Source organism: Macrobrachium rosenbergii, chromosome 22 (assembly GCF_040412425.1).
Source record: "Macrobrachium rosenbergii isolate ZJJX-2024 chromosome 22, ASM4041242v1, whole genome shotgun sequence".
NCBI classification, from domain to species: Eukaryota; Metazoa; Arthropoda; class Malacostraca; order Decapoda; family Palaemonidae; genus Macrobrachium; species Macrobrachium rosenbergii.
This window is the reverse complement of record NC_089762.1, coordinates 34,730,169-34,751,099: the sequence shown is the minus strand read 5'-3', so window position 1 is coordinate 34,751,099 and position 20,931 is coordinate 34,730,169. Positions and strand designations below refer to the sequence as shown.

The 20,931-nt window shown below is 38.5% G+C and overlaps 1 protein-coding gene across 29 annotated transcripts in view; it reads left to right on the top strand.

Annotated features, from left to right (window-relative positions):
- The window catches only part of LOC136850738 (protein abrupt-like), a 340,568-nt gene that overhangs the window by 60,698 nt on the left and 258,939 nt on the right, over window positions 1-20,931 (top strand). For 28 of the 29 annotated variants that reach the window (XM_067124657.1, XM_067124655.1, XM_067124654.1 and 25 more), the window contains exon 5: window positions 6,704-6,778. In XM_067124657.1, the coding sequence (XP_066980758.1) occupies window positions 6,704-6,778 (75 nt within the window). Of the gene's footprint in view, window positions 1-6,703; window positions 6,779-11,033; window positions 11,383-20,931 lie in introns of those variants that run through there. The other variant, XM_067124661.1, reaches the window with a different exon arrangement.

The following is a 20,931-nucleotide window of genomic DNA, read 5'->3' as shown; positions in this document are numbered from 1 at the left end:
GTAATATACGCAAGTCGGCAGCTTCTCGCACACCTCATAAACAGGTTGAATATAAGTTACCAAAATGCAAAATGTAGTCTTAACCAGTTCTTCATACAATTATCCAGAAGTGGCCAAAGATTCGTTTTCCGCTTAAAGATCCTTGCCTTATTTTGAACTCGATTGTGATATGAATGCGACATGTTTCCGACATGTATTTATGACATTTTACTGTAATGTGGACATATCTTAATTTCCAGAATTTTCCTTGCCGCAAAGAACGGGAAGGGTTTAGTATATATGGGATGAGGTTGGTAGACCACCTCCCTCCCCCACCTCTCAACCCTCACCCCTCGCCCCTCATTCCCCCTGCGCATTCAGTTCAAGGGTGTCTCGATTGTACATCTCATTACAGGGCCGTTGCAGTGTTCAAATCACGTTTGAGGTTTTATATAATTTTTGTTATTGCAAAAAAGACTTTGATCCCATTGCAGCTCCCCCTGAGTGGTGTCAGTCGCGACCAGTAGGAGTATTGTATTATATCCTGACGAATTTGATAGATAGGAATACATTTTTGACACGTGTATTTTGGCTTCTGGAGACTATTGGAGGGTTAATTTCATTGAATGCTATGTCGCAAGGTGCGGAAATTAACTGTGACATTGGAATCACGAATTCATGTGGGCTTGGGAAGTACAGAATTGAAATATTTTCTTTTACTGAAACAAAAAATGTCTTTTTTAATTTCTATCCTTCGGGAAGTATTAATTTCCGTTAGGTTCGAGCTAATTTGGTACGTCCGTTGAATGGAACTTAAGACTCTGGTAGAAGGTTGCAGTATTTTCTGGGCGTTGGAATTTATCTGTTCTGCGCATCAATACGTCCATTTTCATTTGTTGAAGCAATTTGGTATCTTTCGGAAAATTTGTCTTGTCTGTTTGGTCCAGGAGGTCTCGAGAATGAAATTATTGATGATAGGTGTTTTTATGGGGTTTGGTAGAGAAGTAAACTATCGATTGAGGGTTATTCAGATCCATTAGTTGGTTTGAATGGTTTATGTAGTGATTGCGAAGCAAGAATAGGAAATAGAAAAATCAACTTTTTTTTTTTTTTTTTTTTTTTTTTTTTTTTTTTTTTTTTTTGCATTCAACATCGAAGTCAATTCTCATTCGAAAGAAGTTTTATGGACCATAAACTGTTCAAAGATTATTTTTTTTTCCTACTTGGGCAGATTCTCTCCATCTCACTCGTTCCTCATTTCTTATAACAGTTCCGTCGAACGTAAAAAAAAGTGTTTTACCGAATAGTAAATTTATATATAATAGAGGGCATGATTAAAATAAAGTTGATATGGGTGGTTATGAACCTATTTTTGTCTCGCATGAATTTGGTAACCAAGCTTGAGACAAAATGGCTTCCATGTTAATATTAAATAAAAATGACATAATCAATGGCTTATTTGCTACTTCCTTTACACACATCTATCTATCTATCTATCTATCATCTATCTATCTATCTATCTATCTATCTCTATCTATATATATATATATATATATATATATATATATATATATATATATATATATATATATATTTATATATAATTATATACAATATATATATATATTATATATATAAATTTCCTCCTGGTATTAAGTACCAGAGTAGAAGAAATATATCCTTTGTAGTGATTGAACGAGAAGCCTTTTGTGGGAATGATTAAGGTTGGTGCATTTACAGTAGTACAGGTAGGTGGTAATGGCTCAGGTACTTGCTGTAAAGTCCGTGCTAAAATATTTTACATTAAAAAGTATTAAATCGTAAATGTTTCAGTTTGGGTTTGATAAAGACTCAAGAGCCTCTGAGAGGTCTAGCATTTATCAATTTCTTCGTATCCAAAGACCCATTGGTATATTCCTTGTAAAGCATATGTAATGTAAATCTCTTCTTGACTTTGAGTAATAATTGTGGAGGACAGGTTGCCAAGGCGTCAGGAAAGGGTTAAGGGGTTGGTGAGAGTGGAGGACTAGATTAGGAGGGGGGGGGGGGTTGCGGGGCGGATAGAGCTTTGTCATTTAAGCAGGTTCTTACGTATCACATTCGCTAATTTCGTTTTGGAACGAGTCGTATTTATTGAGTGTTCCTTAGCTGTTACGCCAGCTTGCGGATTCTTCGGAAAAGACACTTGAAGGGATATCGTAATCATTTTGAATAAGACTGCCGTCGCACCTTTTGAAAAGCCGCTCACTCTGGAAATCATTATCACCAATAGATTTGTTTATAAGGAGAAACACCCGACTATATAGCTTATTGTTTGGGGCTTACGTAACTTGGTATCCTTAGGAGACACATCAAAGGTACGGCTACTCTGTTAGGAAATCAAAGCAGTGATTTTAGTATTATCAAGAATTAGACTGTATCCGTGTAATAGCAACAAAATAAAAGTATACGTATAGCTTTTTTTTTTAGGCGAAGAATGTGATTAAAAAAACGACTGAATATTTTGTGAAAATACCAGCACTAGTAAAATACATGTTTAAAATGGAACTTCCGGTAGCTTAGTGACAGGACGCTAAATCGTGCGACAGAAATGCAATGCTGCAGTGCCTGATCAGGGTTGCGTTTGGCAGAGCAGAAGTGATATCGTGTTAGATTTGGACATTATAGAGGGATAACCATTGGTCTTCAAAGTGTCATTTCTCCTTACCTAGACCTGTAACCCAGTGATGCTATACCACGGTCTTTGTAATGTATGCGTTCTGTATATAGGAAGCCAGATATATGGTCATACTTTTGAAAAGCGAAGAAAGTATGACGATATGTAGAAGCCAGATATATGGTCATACTTTTGAAAAGCGAAGAAAGTATGACGATATGTAGAAGCCAGATATATGGTCATACTTTTGAAAAGCGAAGAAAGTATGACGATATGTAGATTAGTTTGAAATATGACTACCGTAGAGAGGGAAGTTGTGTTTAGGATGAAATTTGGAGGGTGGTGTAATAACAGTGATAGATGGATTGGCCCAGTCGGTTTAGCTTGTCACCTTCATTAATACATGTGTGGTATTATGTATAATTATGTATAAGGAGTATTAGATAAATTTCAGGAACAATTTACCTCTAAGAGATTAGAAAATAACTTTACTTAAGTGACTCTGGTATTTATGATAGTATGTAATAGCAGATATCACAGCCAGTTAGCCAGAACTCATTTCTCTATAGCATTAAATAAATTTTCTGGGTTATTGTTAGTGTTACACACACACACACACACACACACACACACACACACACACACACACACACACACACACACACACACACACAGAGAGAGAGAGAGAGAGAGAGAGAGAGAGAGAGAGAGAGAGAGAGAGAGAGAATCATTGCACATGTCGATATGCATAAATTGGGTCTGTTGCAGAAGGTAACTTTATTCATTTTGCTTGCAGTTGAGAGAAATCTTTTATTAGTACAAATTAGGGTTCAGTGACAGGCACTTTTGAGACGTAGCATGCATTTTAAACCTGTGGGTTTTAAAAGAGTGATGATCATTGGAAATTTCAGTGGCTTTGCACGCTCGCTGAGCCCAAGATATTACTGTCGTAGCCAGTTTAGACTCGATACTTAAAAATGTATGCGTGTAAATTTTTGTCACTTATCACGCGTGATGTTTTTATATTCACAAATATTAGGCCACGAGTATCATTCAACATTGGATTCACTGTACTTTGGGAATAACTTATACCCAAGGGAATTATAAAATAGTGTTCCTGCTCCGGCCAGGATTGTAATTACCTTTGGGTGTAATTCATTCCCAAAATATGCAATTCTGGTAGTTACCTGGAATTTATTGGAAAGCGTAAGCATAAAATAAGCGTAAAAATACAGCGGTGTTTATATAAAAATGAGTTATAATAGAATATAAGTTGACCAATTAGAAGGCTTGGTTGGGGATTGGTGGGAAATTTGGTGGTGGACGTTGCATTAGCGGTGACCAATCCGAATTTAAGGTCAGCCGGTTATTAGTTATCTATGTGGGTCCGTTCTTGAAATTTCAACTCCCGTAGGGGGATAGTTCCCTCAGTGCACCTCATGCGGTGCACTGTAGGCATTACTAAAAGTGCTTTGCAGCGTCCCTTCGGCCCCTAGCTGCAACCCCTTTCGTTCATTTTACTGTACCTCCTTTCATATTCCCTTTCTTCCATCTTACTTTCCAGCCTCTGTTAACAATTGATTTATAGTGCAATGCGAGGTTTTGCTCTTGTTATACCTTTCAAGCCTTTTACTGTCAATTACCGTTTCAGTGCTGAATGACCTCATAGGTTCCAGCACTAGGCCTCTGGCCTTAATTCTATATCCAATCCAATCCAATCCAATTGAAATTTCACCACTCATGTCTTTACTGTGCGTAATCTTCCACAAATTGCGTATCTCCTTCCTCCCTACTCAACTCCTCAAAGTTGGTCTGGGTCTTCCAAGTCTTCGGTTACCTGCAGAATCCCAGCTGGAACAGTCTCGTCCTATCCTCCCAAGGGTTATTCGAAGGACATGTCCATGTCATCTCCATCTCCCTTTCGTCATCTCATATGCATATGGAACTTTCGTAATTTCCCTAATGGCATCATTACTAACATTAGTCTGCCTTCTAATCCAATATATTCATATGAGCTTTATTCTCATATCAGCATAATCTTTTAAGACAGTTTCATTGACATATCCAAATTTTGTCAGCTATCTCTTGGCGTATGTATGTATGTATGTATGTATATATGTATGTGTATTGTTGCGGAGATGAATATTTCGTTAAGTTGCCCATTGAATTACAAGGGTTCCATTTTGTGTATCGTGACGCCGTATATTAAACTTGCTAGGATATTTGTCATCGAGTGGTAATTAAGATACCATGATGATTTAGTGACTTGCTGTCTCATTTAATTCACGAGATTTTTTTTTTTACTGAAAAGAGGGGTAATGTTCTGATGGCGTTTCAAGTTAATCCACGTAATGATGTTGAGATGTCAATAAAAGTGCAATTCTTCACATTGCAAATATCGATATTTTCCGGATTTGATAAAAACTGAAGGAAGGGCATAGAATCAATTTCTTGTTTTTGTGTTCGTTAATTACTTGTCAAGAGTAATGTTAGATTGATTTTCTGTGATAGCGGGTATTCTGTCATACATAGGTCGGGAATTTCAGTGCTAAGTAAGCATTGTTTCATTATTGAAACTATTTTCTCATATTTTATTTATTACAAAGGTTGCAGGCAGTCATTTTATTTCTGTAGCAGTATGTTGGAAAGAAATAAATCGGGATAAATTTTTTTCTCTTATATCCGATCGTATTTCTTGCTGAGTCATATCTGAAGGGGAACATTTAAAATTGCAATTTGTTAATACTTGATATGCTGTCAGGAAGAGATAGATAAGGTTAATGTTCCTCTTTTTAATTATTATTAGGCTGCAAGTACATACTTGCTATTCTGTCAGTTGTATCTTGATGTGCTCGTTTGATTGATCTCATAGTCATTTTTACTTTGCCGTTTCTGAAGGGAACATTTAAATTTTCATTTAGTTTAATACTTGTTATATTCTGCAAGTTACGTCCTTATATGCTGGATTGATCTCTTAATCATATTTTTACTTTGCCGTTTCTGAAGGAACATTTAAACTTTCATATAGTTATGTACCTATTATTCTGTCAGGGTTTGATAAAAAGTTCCTCCTGAATAATCGGTGTTTTTGTTAAGTATCTAAGTAAATACTTATCTGTCAGTTAGGGATTGATTAAGAAAATGACCCTTTTGGTAAATTCTGGCCAAATATCAAATATATAACCTTCATTTAAATACATGTTATTTTGTCAATAAAGGATTAATGAGACAAACTTCCTCTTTTGACGGATTCGTATTTTGGTCAACTATCAGATGTATTAGGCTGCAATTAAATACTTTTTATTCTGTCAGTAAAGGATTGATTAAGAAAAATTCTCCCTTTTGATCACTGCGTGTTATGGTTGTTAAATATCAAATAGTTTGCTTACCTTACCGGTATGTACCTACTATTCTGTCAGTAAAGGACTTAAGAAAAATTATCCTTTTGATTTATAAGTGTTTTGGCAAAGTATCCAATATACCAGGCAGCTTACTAAAACGATGAAGTCTTGCCCGGAATCAGTGTCATTCATTATACAAACATATTATGCTTATTACCATAACTATGAACTCTTGCCCGAGAACAGTGTCATTCGTTATCCATTAAATTGCGTGACAACAAAAAGACATTGTGCCTAATATCCCTTTGAGTCGGAACATTCAACTCTTGCCCGGGAATAGTGTCATTCATTATCCATTAAATTGCGTGGCAACAAAAAGACATTGTTCCTAATATCCCTTTGAGTCGGAACATTGAACTCTTGCCCGGGAATAGTGTCATTCATTATCTATTAAATTGCGTGACAACAAAAAGACACTGTGATGCCTAATATCCTCTGGAGTCGGAACATTGCACTCTTGCCCGGGAACAGTGTCACTCATTATCCATTAAATTGCGTGACAGTTAGACACTGTGCCTAATATCCCCTTGAGTCTGAACATTGAACTCTTGCCCGAGAACAGTCATTCATTATCTGTTAAATTGCGTGACAATTAGACACTGTGCCTATGATCCTCTTGATCGTACTTGATGAGTAATAGCTTTTTTTTCTTTGGGTTCTTTCGCAGGCCTTCCTCCGGGGATCTCGGCATTGCCGGGTCCTTCCATGTCACAAGGTGCTGCTAGTCAAGATGCCAGCCAAGGTATGTACGAAATCGGTGCCTCTGTTGATATTATTGGACCTTCACAGTCTCTCTTGTTTTGTTTGTGTTTTTTTTTTTTATTTTTTAGTTTTTAGTCGGTCTTCAGTTTTTTTTTATATTTGCAATTTTTTTTTTAGATATTGTAGAATTATAGTGCGCTTACGATTATTATTATTATTATTATTATTATTATTATTATTATTATTATTATTATTATTATTATTATTATTATTATTATTATTATTATTCAGCAATAGAGGTAAATTTAACGGTAGTCAAGATTACGTCGTGAGACAGACAGTTATTTGCTTTAGAGAGTTTTGCTATTTGATTCGTGATGCGCCTGTTAATTTTAAACTGTCAGCGAAATATTCAGTAACTAACTGATAACTGCTGGATTTTGTCAGTAGTTAGGAGACTCAAGCATAATCGTTTGAGTTGAATATTATTTTTAATTTTTCTTACATTAAATTTAAATGAATCAATCATTGCTTTGAAGTACCATCGGCATATCGTTTTAGAGATTGTTTACTAAAATTGAGTTCGGTTCTTCCTTTTGGTTTTTGCACCAAGAATTTAGTTTAGAGGACTTAGCAACGCATTGTTAATTAATTAGTTCAGTGACTTTTGATATGAGTTTGGTTTCCCTGAGTCATTCAGATGATCAAAGACTGTAAAGGTCCAGGCGAATGATTGAAAACAATACCAGTGGCGTGTCGTGAGGGGACATCGAAAGTAGAGTTTCTATTTAAGGGGAGGGAGTTGCTTGCACACCAGAGGAACATACCAGCATCAAGGAGAATGTTTTTGGGAGGGTTTTCAGGGGACGAGATTATTTGTGGGGGGGGGGTTAAGTTTTGTTTGGACTTGCCACTCCATACCGTGGCACTGTCCGTGAGGGAGAATTCATGGGGACGTTGCTTTCGTCAGCATTTATTCAAACGGGGTCTGGCTTTGTTATGGTTTGATCGACACAAGTCGACCGTAGGTTTTTTTTATTTTCCAGTTTGGGGCATCACTCATTCCTCTGGTTTATGTCGAATCGGCACACACGCACACAGATCTCCGATATGCCAGACTTGTTTTCAGTCAGTCGTTCTTATTATAATTGATATTTATACATATGTCGTGGTGAATGGGCATTGTGTATGTGCTTAGCCATATATATAAGTACTCATGCACAGTTCAAATTGTTCGTCTGAAGTAAATTCACTTATATAAGCATTGTAAGATGTTGCAGGAAATGTAATGGTAAAGCCATGGACTCTGCCTATTTTCCAACCATTTATTGCTTGATTTATTCATGGACATGAACTGAATATTGTAGTTTGATATAATATTTAGTTCCTATGTATTATTTTTTTATGTTGATGTAGAGAATTTTTTCCCAAAATGGCCCAATCAGCTCCTGTCTTGCATAGTTTAGGAAGTAGTTTATTGGTGGTCATTGTTATATTGTTCTTCTTTTCTTCTCATTCCATTTCTTTTTTTAAAAAAAGGAAAGATATCAAAAGAGAATGGGGCTGGCCATGTATTTTGTTTTCATATCCCATCTGGACTATATATATGACATATATATATATAGGCTCGTATCTAATTTATTGTAGTTCTATCTTTCTTCTCTTCCTTCTTTTGGGATCCTTGCGGTCTTGTTTTGTTGCATTTGCTACTGGTTGGGCCATGACCAAACACCATTAGCATTTATGATTATGATTATTAGTCCAATATTACTATGATGACTACTGCCATTCTTGTTATTATTTCTCCATATATTGCCTATGTTTAAGTCCTGGATGCTGGCTCAGAAATTCATATATCATTATCATACATTCATTATCTGTTTTTATTCATGGTGTTTGGCTTGTAGTGTCCATTTGATACATACATTAACCATATAGAGAAGTAAGTGAACCCACGGGAAGGGTCATCTCTCTCTCCCTCCCCCTCTGCCGCTCGCGCGCTGGGGGAGGGACCACAGACATGATGCTTCTCGCGCAACTGCCTTAAAACAGTGAGTTTGTTTGTTTTCTTTGTTTGTTTCCCATGGCGATTTCCATATAGAATCATCAATTCCAATCTTGAAGGCAAAGCTGGCTCCTCGAGGAGTTTATGTGTCCATAAATTTTTTTCCTCATTTTCCCAAGTCAGAATGTATCACTTTTTGGAAAGATGACTTTTTTTAGTCTTTTGTAATCACCCTGTTTGAAATTTGAAATTTAATTCTCTTTGAGATCAGCATTCAAGAAAAATAAAAACAAGTTGTTCTTTGAATCACTTAAAGGTAAATTTTTTTTCTGTTGAGATTAAAAAAATATATACATATAACGAAGAATGCTTGTACCCACCCAACTTGCTGTTTTAATAAGCAGGTAGGTGAATGGCAGTTGCACCTGTGTAGAGTGAACTGTGACACAAGTAACACCAATCCCGAAACTTTCATTTTGCAAAAGCAAATTTTAATATATATATAAAAAGTTAAAATGATATCAAAATAAAAAAAACCCTGACATGCATATTATATTATATATCATCTTGACGAAGGTTTTTAGCCCGAGTCTCATATGTGCCTCCTGCAGGAATATCGTACTCTTTTTATATTATATATCTATATATATATCATATAAAATGAACTGATATAAAGGAAAGCTAAATTATCATATCATATATATATATCTATATATCTATATCTGATAAAGTGACAGCAGGCTTTAGTCCTCAGTAAGGATTTTCATGCGTTATTGAAGCTAACACAAGTCCAAAAAATAAGTTAAAAAAAATAAAAAAAGTCAAAATTACTTCATTACACAGACTGGTAAGGGGAACTCAAGAAAAATGAAATGAAATGACACAGCCACCACAACCGCCCAGACACAGACACACGCACTATACACATGTATACACAGACACACATCCCAGAGAAATACACTTTTAAGGAAAAAAAATATACACAGTAAAAAAAAAAAAATTACAAAAAAAAGGCCATTTGTTGGAGGTCAGACTCTGATTGCCGGTTTTTCCTACCGTTTCAGGAGGGATCAAAGTGCGCTTCAATCGGCCTTACAGTTGTACAGTGTGTGACTTTAGCACATTTTGCCGCCGCTCATTCTCCAAACACCTCCTAGAGACACATCCGGCCATCAAAGTCTGTGACATGATCAAGAAAAAGAAGTAGAGGGACAGTGATGACTCTTGAATCATTATATATATATTTTTTTCATTATATTTTTTTAAAAATTTGCCGAAGACTGAAGGGGTTCGTTTTTTTTGTTTAATTAGAGAAGGGAGAGAGATACAAGTGAGAGATTATTATATTATATATATTTGGAGAGAGAGAAAGAAAGAAAGAAACGGAGGAGGGGTTGTTGTTATAGAGACAGAAAGAGAGAGAAAGCGCGAGTGAGTGGAGTGCGTGACTTTGGTTTCTTTTTTGGGGGAAGTGCTTTAGTGTGCGTTGAAATCACCTGGTCTCAGAAGGAAGACGATGGGGTTGTGACCTGGATTCACCGGTCTTTTTTTATTTTTATTTTTTAAGGTCATTTCCTATTTATTCTTGTTACTGCCAATGGTGCGATGTTAAAAAACTGAAATACCGGGGGCAATTGTAAATAGCTAGTGAGCTATCTTTATAAATATATACTTGTATATGTATATACATTTAAAAAAAAATAAACAGGAGAAAAAGAGTAAAGAAAAACTACCCACCACAAACGCTTACTATTCGTGGATCTTTTATTGATCATAGAGGAGTTACATTGGTGCTTTTCTCTTTTGACAGTTTGCAGTCTTTTAAAAAACAAAAATAAAGAAAGAACTTCCTAGTCCGGAATGACGTTCAAAGGATTATGATCCTGTGATTTCATTGTTCTTGCAATAAATCTATTTGTACTGTATAAATGTTCATGTGAAAGTCATGTAAGTTTTGTCAATTAAATGGATGAAAAATTAATGTGTATCATTCAATTAGTCAATCCATTTTTGCTCCTTTGCTACTACTATTACTACTACTACCACCACCACTCTCCTACTTAACTTCTGTTGCTACTTTACTACTACTAACTACTACTACAACTTTTACAACAATTACTACTACTACAACTTCTATTACTACTACTACTACACACCACTGCAACTAGCACTGCTCCTGTATCTCCTGCTCCTCCTGTCCTCCTGTCCTCCACCTCCTCCACCTCCTCCTCCTCCTCGAAGGCTACCACCTCTATAAATTTCTCTAAGTGGGATGTTTTCACTCTTGCAGGGCCCAGCCTGGCCTCAGACGTTTCAAGCCTGTATTGCCCATATTGTGGCAGAGTAATCAGGCACCGCAGTAACCTGCGAAAACACATAGCCGACATGCACTCTGGTGTATACTACCAGTTCAAGTGCGTCGTGTGCGCTAAAGTGTTCCGCACGAAGAACTCGCTGTTGACGCACACCTATAGGCAACACCCAGGCATTAAGGTGAAGGGTTACAACCATAATTCTAATAGTAGCACCACCACTACCACCACCCCCACCACCACCACCACAGCCGCAGCTTCCATTTACTACCGTAACACACCTACCACCACCTCCAACAGTCATTTATAAGAGCCCCTTATCTTCTCTTACAGGAAGGTTAAACATTGGGTTCGTTGTGTGTAGCTTCTGTAAGAAAACCTTCTCGTGCATTAGCAGCCTGCGCACGCACATCCGAGACATCCATGACAATAGTGGCCCGTATTGGTGCCCGCACTGCAATAAACCCTCAAAGAGTCAGTCTGGGTTAAGAATGCACATCCAGAGACATCATCGTAATTAACACCAGCTTCTTCAACCCATCTCCTCTCCTCCTCCTCATCCTCCTCGCAAGAAAGACTAAGAACTGGCCTTTGGTCTCTTTCCAGGCCGTGTTGTATCCTCGGGCCTGCCATGTCCTCACTGTTGGAAACTATTCTCCTGCGCAGGTAGCCTGCGCATCCACATCAGGGACATACACACTACAAGTGGCCCAGTCTGGTGCCCCATTTGCAACAAGCCGGCCAAAAATAAGAATGCATTGAGGGTGCACATTCACAGGAATCACAGGCGATACGATAACCAGTGACTATACAGTAGAAGAGTCGTCAATCAATCAATATATGGTGGACATGGGGTGGATTAGTAGTGATCATAGCTTGTGATAATAGCTGAATGTAGCAGAGCACTGTATAATTGTTGCTTTCTAGTCGTGATATGTGTGTGTGTGCTGTAGTGCTGAGACAGAAGATTGCAGGCTTTAGACTGTGAAGTTACGTACGTGTCTGAAACACAGGTCCCTTCAGCAGTGTCTTCTCGTTTTGCAGGCCGGCCTCCGCCATCATCAATTGTCAGTGAGCAACTGCAGTCAGTGGGCCCACAATGTCCGCAGTGTGGCAAAGTGTTCTCATGTGTATCCAATGTACGTGTACACATTCGTGATGTTCATGGGACGGACGGACCTTATATCTGCCACCTATGCAACAAGTTCTCAAAAAGTGTAAATGGACTCCGTGTACACATGCATCGCAACCATAGACACCTCCAGCACCACCCACTCCTTCCCCATCTTCCTACTCCTTCACAACCTCTACATTAAGGTTTCCATTTCTTTCCAGGCAGGGCCATCACCACCACCACCATCTCCTCCTCCTCCTATATGATGGACTTCATGCATTGTCCCTACTGTGGAAAAACGTACACGTCTATTGGCAATCTGCGAGTGCACATAAAAGACGCCCATCTCAACTATGGTCCCTTCCCATGTTCCCTGTGTGATAAGGTCTCCAGAACTCAGTCGGGCCTGAGGATGCATATACAGAGGCATCACCGCAGCAAAGTCAACTGACAACACCACCACCAACTCCACCACCACCTCAACCACCTCCTCCTCCTCCTCTTCCTCTTCCTGCTCCTCCCACCTCCTCTTCCTCCTCCTCCTCCTCCTCACTCAGGATGTCGTAGGATTGGCCAGTGCCATGCTTGCAAACTGTGTCCACTAAGTGCTTAATAAGCTGACAGTGAGAATTAGATGTATGCATGAAATGGTGCTTTTAGGACGGAACACAAATTGTTTTTTTCGCTTGATGGAATTGCAAGCTCGTATAATCCTCATTCAACCGCTATAAGATTTTAATTTTTTATTTTTGTATGATACTTGTTGTGTATTTTTTGAAATGGGTCTTGGCACAGTGATAGGAATGCGTGTTTAACACCAAGGCCTTTTTGGGTGATATTGGATGTAGACGAGTGATATTGATGATGATGATGATAATGATTATGATTATGATACGGTGTACAGCGTACGGTTACGGTTGAGATATTTAACTATATAAAGAGTCCCTTAGTGGCCTATTTAAACAAAAATAAGAGTATATTATGTGAAAGAAGGGTAAAAATCATGAGGCTCTAGAGCTTGGTATACGGGTGAAAGCTAAAGCCGGCCTCTTTGTCAATGCCTTGTGGTAGTATTGGTCCCTCTCTCTTGTAAGGCATCTGTCTATACTTACGTTATGTGGAGAAATATCTTGGTAGTCATTAGGTGTATTATATATATATATAAATATAACATATTCATTATTATCTTCCTCTTTTTTTCTTGCGACTTCTTGTTTCACTGTTGAAGATTTGGAGAGTAGCCTTATGAACTTTGTCACCACTGGTGGATTGGGTGAAGCTGTATCCTAGTCTTGTTTATTAGGAGGTTTTGGTGGCAAGTGTCAGGGAAGTTCCGTAGAGTGAATCCTTGTGTCTGTTACGTATGTGCAGGAGAGAGAGAGAGAGAGAGAGAGAGAAAGAGAGAGAAAGTGTGTGTGAGAGAGAGAGAGCATGCTACCAGTATAAGTCACGGGACTGTGTAGTCATATAAGAAGTAGTGTCTCCTCCACCTGCCTGCTGCCTGAATTGCCTGCATCTTACTTTGCATGCCCTCACATCATACTGCTCCTTCCATGGCAGTAGAGATAGTAAAGGGTGTTGTTTTGTCGTTACAGGTTTGGGCTTTTTCCCCCTGGTGCGTGAGCGCAGGCAGGTCCGGTATGAATGCTTGGTTTGTGGTCGTACATTCAGTAATGTGTACAATCTGAAGGTCCACATACGGGACCAGCACTCGGGCCTGGGTAGTGCCAAATGTGAGCTTTGTGGCCTCTCGTTCAAAAACCTGAGTACTCTGCGGGTGCACAAGAGTAACTATCATCGCAAGATACCCGGCGAGACGAACGCTTCTACCTCTGCTGCTGCTTCTGCTGCTGCTGCCGCTGCTGCTGCTGCCGCTGCTACTTCCACTGCCAGCAGTGCTTCTCAGGCTCTAGATGACCCCCGCCTGCACGCCTGACCGTGCAGCAGCTGTAACCATCGCCGCCGCCATCTCCTCAGGCAGTATCCTTACACAACAGGTGTCTTAGTATTGTTAATATTACGCCGATTGCAGCAGCGGCCCAGGTCTTACGGCTAACGACGGAGGGTCAGTCCCCAGGACGAGTCTCCTGCTGTTGCCGGTGTTCCTCTTTCTCCTCGATTGCGCGGAGAATGTTGGCTGTTTGTTTTTAACTTTGATCAACCACTCACTGTTTAGTTTCGATGAGAGTTACGTGCTATAGGTATGACAGGTAGAGAGAAAGAAGGAAAGGAAGAAAGGAAGAAGTCAGGATGGTTTTCATCCGAGGGTTCAGGATGAAGTGATTTCTTAGAGGACATTCTTGTAAGGGTCGCTTAGTTTTTTTTATACACTTGAAAGCTCATCTTGAGGATTAGGGTCCTGTGGTTATATATTTACATATATATGTGCGTATATGTATAAGAAATGTATGTATGCGTACATGTATATGTATATAAATGTGTGTGTATTCTGATGAATCAAATTTATACACGTGAAGTCTCACGGTGAAAGCCGAAACGTATATGATGTAAATCGCTCTTTTTTATATAAGTCACTGACAATACCTCGAAGCCAAAAATGGTCTGTATTTTTAGGAGTTTAGGGGAAAAGACTGTTGCTGCTGCTGCATACTTGCCATTAAGTAAGACAAAAGGTGTTCAGGAGAGTGTGAAGAAGAAGAAGAAGAAGAAGAAGAGATTGCGAGAGGGCCTCTTCTCTCTCTCCCTCTCTCTTCGTCGTTGTCTTGTACAAGTACTTTTTTCGATGTTGCCATCGAATAAGTGTAGTGTTGTGACTTCAGCTTGAATGAAGGAACCTCCAAGGAAGCGCACTAAAAGAGAAAGAACGATTTTAGTGTCTGTGTTACCGGTATTTTTACCTGATTAGTTTATAGAGAACTACTTTATAGGTTGTGTAGTGAAGTGGCGCAGATGTTTTTTTTTTAGTATTTTTTTATTTTCATTCCTGTTGGATGGATTGTGGTAGTAACTCAAAGAAAAAAAAAAGAAAGAAAATACTGAAAACTATGGTACCTCCGGTTGTTGCTTTATGTAATTAACAAGATATATAAATAAATTCAGGCTACGAGTGGAATGATTGCGTGGGGATCTCAGGGAGTCTTGCCACCCACCCAAAGTTTCCTTTGTAGACTGCGGCCTCGCGTAACAACCTCACAGACGTCATTTCAGTCAATATGTACGGCCGCTGTGCTGCTCACTCGAATATCCTCTTCGACGGGAGAACTCGTTCGCCGTCATCAAATGTCGCTTCCCCTTTTTCAGTCGCTGCTGTAATTTACATATAGTCTCAGGAACAATAACTGTAATGGTCTTTGTGGGGGCCCCGGGTATGACGAGGCGGATTTTTTTATATATATACCTCCAAAAGAGAACAGTTTTTAACGGGTTTACATTGGGTGACAGATTGTAATTTTAAGGCTTAAGGCGTGACAGAATTCGCGACAGAGTCAGGATGCTTTTTCTAAGGCGGCAGCGTATCTGCTGGGGCTACATTTGATGACGTCGAGCGAAGGAATATAATTTTTTACTTTTAAGAGTTCTGACGCTAATGACAAAGGCGAGGCTGCCGCAGCCTGCGGGGGAGAAAGGGCTTCTTCACTCGTGAATAAAGAAATAAAAAAGAAAGTCTATATACAACCTCAAAGTACACCAGCAGGACGTCCACTGTTATCCTATACAAATGGCATTTTATTACTATTATTGTTTATGTCTCGTATCTTTTATTATTCTTCTGTATGTGCTGCGTGGCAAACAAACCACCAGCGAAAATGGTCTCAGGCAATTCCCTCTCAGATAGATTATATAAAAAAAAAACAAACAAGAAATGGTAAACACACCCCTCCCCCCTCATGTCCCCCAATTTGTATATATACATTTTATACATAATAAATACGGTTGAACGCTCGCACACTTGATGAAACAGACTCTCACGTCAATCTTTCGAATGGAGGCTTCAACCCGTCAACACGATTGATCACATTTGTTACTATTGCAGTTAGTTATTTATTTATTTAATTTATGATTGTTACGATGATTGTGAACATGTATAACCTCCTACAGTATTACTCAGCAGTCACAATTATCCCCCCCTCCCCAATCCCTCCCCAATTTTGCCCCAATATGTACAGTAATGAACCCCCAACCCCGACACCAGACCCCTCCCCTTTACACTTGAGAAATCGCATCTACCTCTTTTTCCTCATCAACCTCCGGACGACACATTGAATATTGTAAAATGTAAAAAAAAAATATATATATTAAAAAAAAAATATTGTATGATGATGTAAACAGAAAACCAGCCCAACCTCATTATATAAAGAAGCCACTGCCGTACAAGAATGAGGGATCAAATGAGAATTATATAGATAGATGATGCTATTTTAGTCACTGCTATATAACATTTAGTGCCTAGGTGCCAAAGACAGCCAGGAAACGCAAAAACCTCATGTCATATACCTCCACAATGTATGTTGATCATATATAGATTATATGTATGTATATTATAAAGAATGAAACATACACTACTACATAATCACAAACCCACATGTACAGGGTATTTGTACAGTAGAAATATACAATAAAATACTCAGTATAAACAGGAATGTGTTGTTTCTTTGCACCTTTTGAAGAAAGAAGCTTTTTTTTTTTTATTGTCTTAAGAAAGTGTTTTGGCCCCAAGAAGGGTCGGGACTTTGATAATCAATCCTTGTGTTTATTTATTTTTTCTTTGTTTTTTCACTTTTTAAATATGAGAAGTGCACGGTGATATAATGAATGAAATAGGTTCTGATTTCCTTAGTTCATGATGTTACTTCTACTTAATGGCCAATTCGAAGATACCAGCTATATTTATGTATTGATTTATATATTGCTGTTGCTGCAGCCAGCTATCCAGATGGCTGTCTCAACGGTTAAAAACAAAATCACGGTACAAAAGTATAAAAAAAAAAAAGTAATGGAACTATATATCTTGGAGTAGTCTGTCCGACTCCATCGCATTGATCGAAAGCAATGAAAGGGTTCGTGAAGTGGTGAAGGGGTATGGCACCGAAATGCTGCTGCTGTTACTGTTTTACACTTTACTATGACATATTTTCCATCCATTCTCTCTCTCTCTCTCTCTCTCTCTCTCTCTCTCTCTCTCTCTCTCTCTCTCTCTCTCTCTTTTTCCTGCTGTCTCTTTTTTCCTGCTGTCTCTCTTTCTCTGCCTGTCCCCATCTCGTGTTTTCCCCCCTTGCTAAAGAAATGATTTAATGGGTGACGGTGGTCATCAGCCGTTTGTAGTAGGGCAAGATGATATATTGCCTTCCTTTAAAAAAAAAAAAAAAAAAAAAAAAAGAATGATAGAAGCCTGGCTCTGCTGCGACCTGACTGACCTGGGCCTCTTTCTTGTTTTTTCAGGCCGGTCAGCTACAGGCACAACAACCACCCCTTCTACACCAACCAGTCCTTCATCACTGTTGTCGTTCCAATTCCAACAACAACAACAACATCAACAACAACAACAACAACAGCACCAGTGCCCTCATTGCTTTAAATGGCTGTCCTCGCGGCAGAGCCTCTTGAGGCACGTAGAGGACCGGCACGTGATCACACAGCCCTACCGCTGCGCCATTTGCGGCAGCATGTGCAAAACTAAGAACGCTCTCCAGAAGCACCACTATACCTACCACAGAGGCCTACCCTTGCGAATTCTCTAATGGCGGCACAGTCGTCGCCGCCGCCGCCGCCGCTTGCAATTAGTCAGTCTACTCAGCAGCAGCAGCCTGTTGTGTTCGAATGCTGTCGACTTCGTTGGGATACCCCGATAGAAAAAGAACTCTCTCTTTTCTTGTGTGTTTTACGGTTCTAAGAATGACAGACACACTCGAGAGCACATTTGATGAAGAAAGAAAGAAAAATTGTTTTTTATGGTTATAAGAAGGACATACACACTCGAGAGCACATTTGATGAAGAAAGATCTGTCTGATATATTATTTGGTTTTAAGAAAGACATACACACTATAGAGCACATTTGATGAAATGTCTTTTTTTAGAAAGAAATCTAGAACGAAATGTTTCTGTCGCCGCTGTTGCATCTTGTCACTTTTCTTCTACAGTTACTTCAATTACTTTCGATCTAATAGCTGCTATTACTACTACAACTACTATTACTACTATTACGTACTCCTATCGCGAATGATTTCATGTGTTACTCGTAAACAGATGCTGCTCTTACTGGTTCCTATGCGGGCATGCGTGTAATTCTATAAGCAGAGTAATGAAACGTGCAGGTGTACAAAAAGACTGTACAGATGTATCTACCCTTGGTCTTTTTTTTTTTTTTTTTTTTTTTTTTTTTGAAAGAATGAAGAAGACCTCTAGAATAGGGGAGAGAGAAAAAAATATAAAGCCTTGCCCAGGGGTAGATGTTCCTATTTGAGTGAAAGTTAACTAACACCTCTGTTTTTCTTTTATTGTAGAGACTAAAACGGCAATGTATTTACGCTGTGTCTTGAATATCCAGTGATGAAGGATACCGCAACCTCATGATGTTATAACGTTAAGTTCTCTCCTGTCACGAAGGTGGCATCGGGTGGCACCTCGTGTGCCCTTTCGTGTAATACACAACTTAAAAAAAAAAACAAACTGTACTCATGGCTACCTCTGCACAATTCAAGAAACACGGACCCTACATTGGCCCTGCGTTCCTTTGTGGGGGGAAATGTGATGAGATTAATATCGGTGTATTCTTTTTTCTATCATGTTAGTTGGTGGGGGCCATTTGACGCAGAATACGTTGAATGTAATGTTTGTGGTGAACACCCTCTTTCGACTGGAGTTAGCAGACCTATTTAGGAAGACAGGATGCCTTCGTGATTCGTGTGTCGCTGTGAAGTTAGAGAGAACTGCCTTTCATGGTCCAGAAAGAATGTTTTAAAAATCAAGTTGATTACTTGGCTTTTATATTAGAAGTTGGTTAATTATTCACGTGGACATGATATTAATAGCCATAATTATATGGTCGATGATCTACATAAGATGCCCAGAGTAATTTATTAATTGTCATGTTAATGTTTTTGACTGGGTGCAGTTAATGAAGGTAATATGAAATTTAACCTAACATCAACACGGAAAAAAAAAAAAATTTGCTGTTGAAATTTAAAATTGATAAGCTGTCCAGATTCATTTTCATTTATGTACAATGAATTGAATGTTTTATGAAGCGGTGAACTGAACAGGGGTAAATTATAGAAAATTATGCTCTTTTAGGGAAATGATCTCATTGCCATAATTCATCATTTAAAATTATTTGATATAGTAGATTTTATCGTCAGAACTTCGATGGAACCTTAAGTAAATTTTGTGCCCGATAATTTGATCGCGGTGATTGCGATTGATGACGTTAATTTAGATTAAAATCTTGTGTACGTCTTGATCATTCAGAAGTTTACGATATGACCAAATCAGACATGTTAAGTATCGTTTTTAATTAATGGAAGTCAAAATGAAGTTGAACGTGGGTAAAGGAAAACGCAAGGAAGCCAGTTAGGAAAAACTAAGAGCTTTCCTTGATCTCTTATGAAAGGAGTAGGTGAATATGCAGGAAGCAAGAAACCGTTGAATAATATCTTTCGACATACCGTTTTATTTAGGTCCTATGTCCCTGTATAATTCTTCACTTTATAGAGGTTTGATATAGTTAATCGTTTCAAGTGATCACGGTTGCAATTCAACCTTTGGGAATGATTTTTAGCTTAGCCAAGTAGGGCATATTTGCAACTACGATTGGACTTACATTAATTTCAGGGTTCCAAATTGCTTGCAAGTGATTAAAAAAATAGATCTGGAATTACTAAAAACTAGAGCGGGGAAGTCTGTACGTTACAGTAACCTAGGAACACGATGTAGAAATTTATTAGTGACCGATACAGTGAAAAATGATTAATCCCTGGTACCAGAAAGTAGTATATATACAATCGCACACGCAGCAAGCCAGATTGCATTCATCATTATGCTTTTAGAAAAAAAAGTTAAAACCGGAGGCAGTGCTTATAATTGTCGAGGTGGGGTTGAGTCAGCAGTGATTCCGGATGTGTAATTGGGAGCTGCCGGTAAAAGGCACTGACACAATGTCTTTTGCCAATTTATAGAAATAGGATACTAGTAAGGTAAGGACCTCTGAATGGCCGAGGAAGGCCTGTTTATAAAATAGGTGTGTGTAAGGTGGGGGAGACTACAATATGTGGACGTCTGGTAGGGTGGGGGGGGATATCACCCCCACCCCCACCCCCACACGAGGCCTTTTTAGTGAGGAAAAAACAATAAAACTGCCAGATTAGACATTTTTATGTGATAGCATTAGGAACTGGAATCGACTGTGATTTTGTGAGTAGTTAAGGGTCGTCTCATCAAGTGATATTGGGTAGTTAAGGATTAAGGGTCGTCATTATTAAAGTGATATTGGATGATTAAGGATCGTCATTAAAGTGATATTGAATAGTTGACTGTTTTCCAAGTGATATTGCGTAGGTAAGGATCGTTGAAGTATAAGTGATAATTGAATAGTTAAGGATCGGCTAAGTAAAAGCGATGCTGAGTAGTTAAGGATCGTCTAATTAAAATTGATTCCGATTGATTAATTAGGGATCGTCTATTTAAAAGTGATAGTGACTAGTTAAGGGTTGTCTTGGGTAATACTGTAGTAAGGGTTATCCACATGATATGAGTTACAGAGAAAATTCTTGTATTAAAATTTTTAATAAGGAAATTCTCAGGAAAT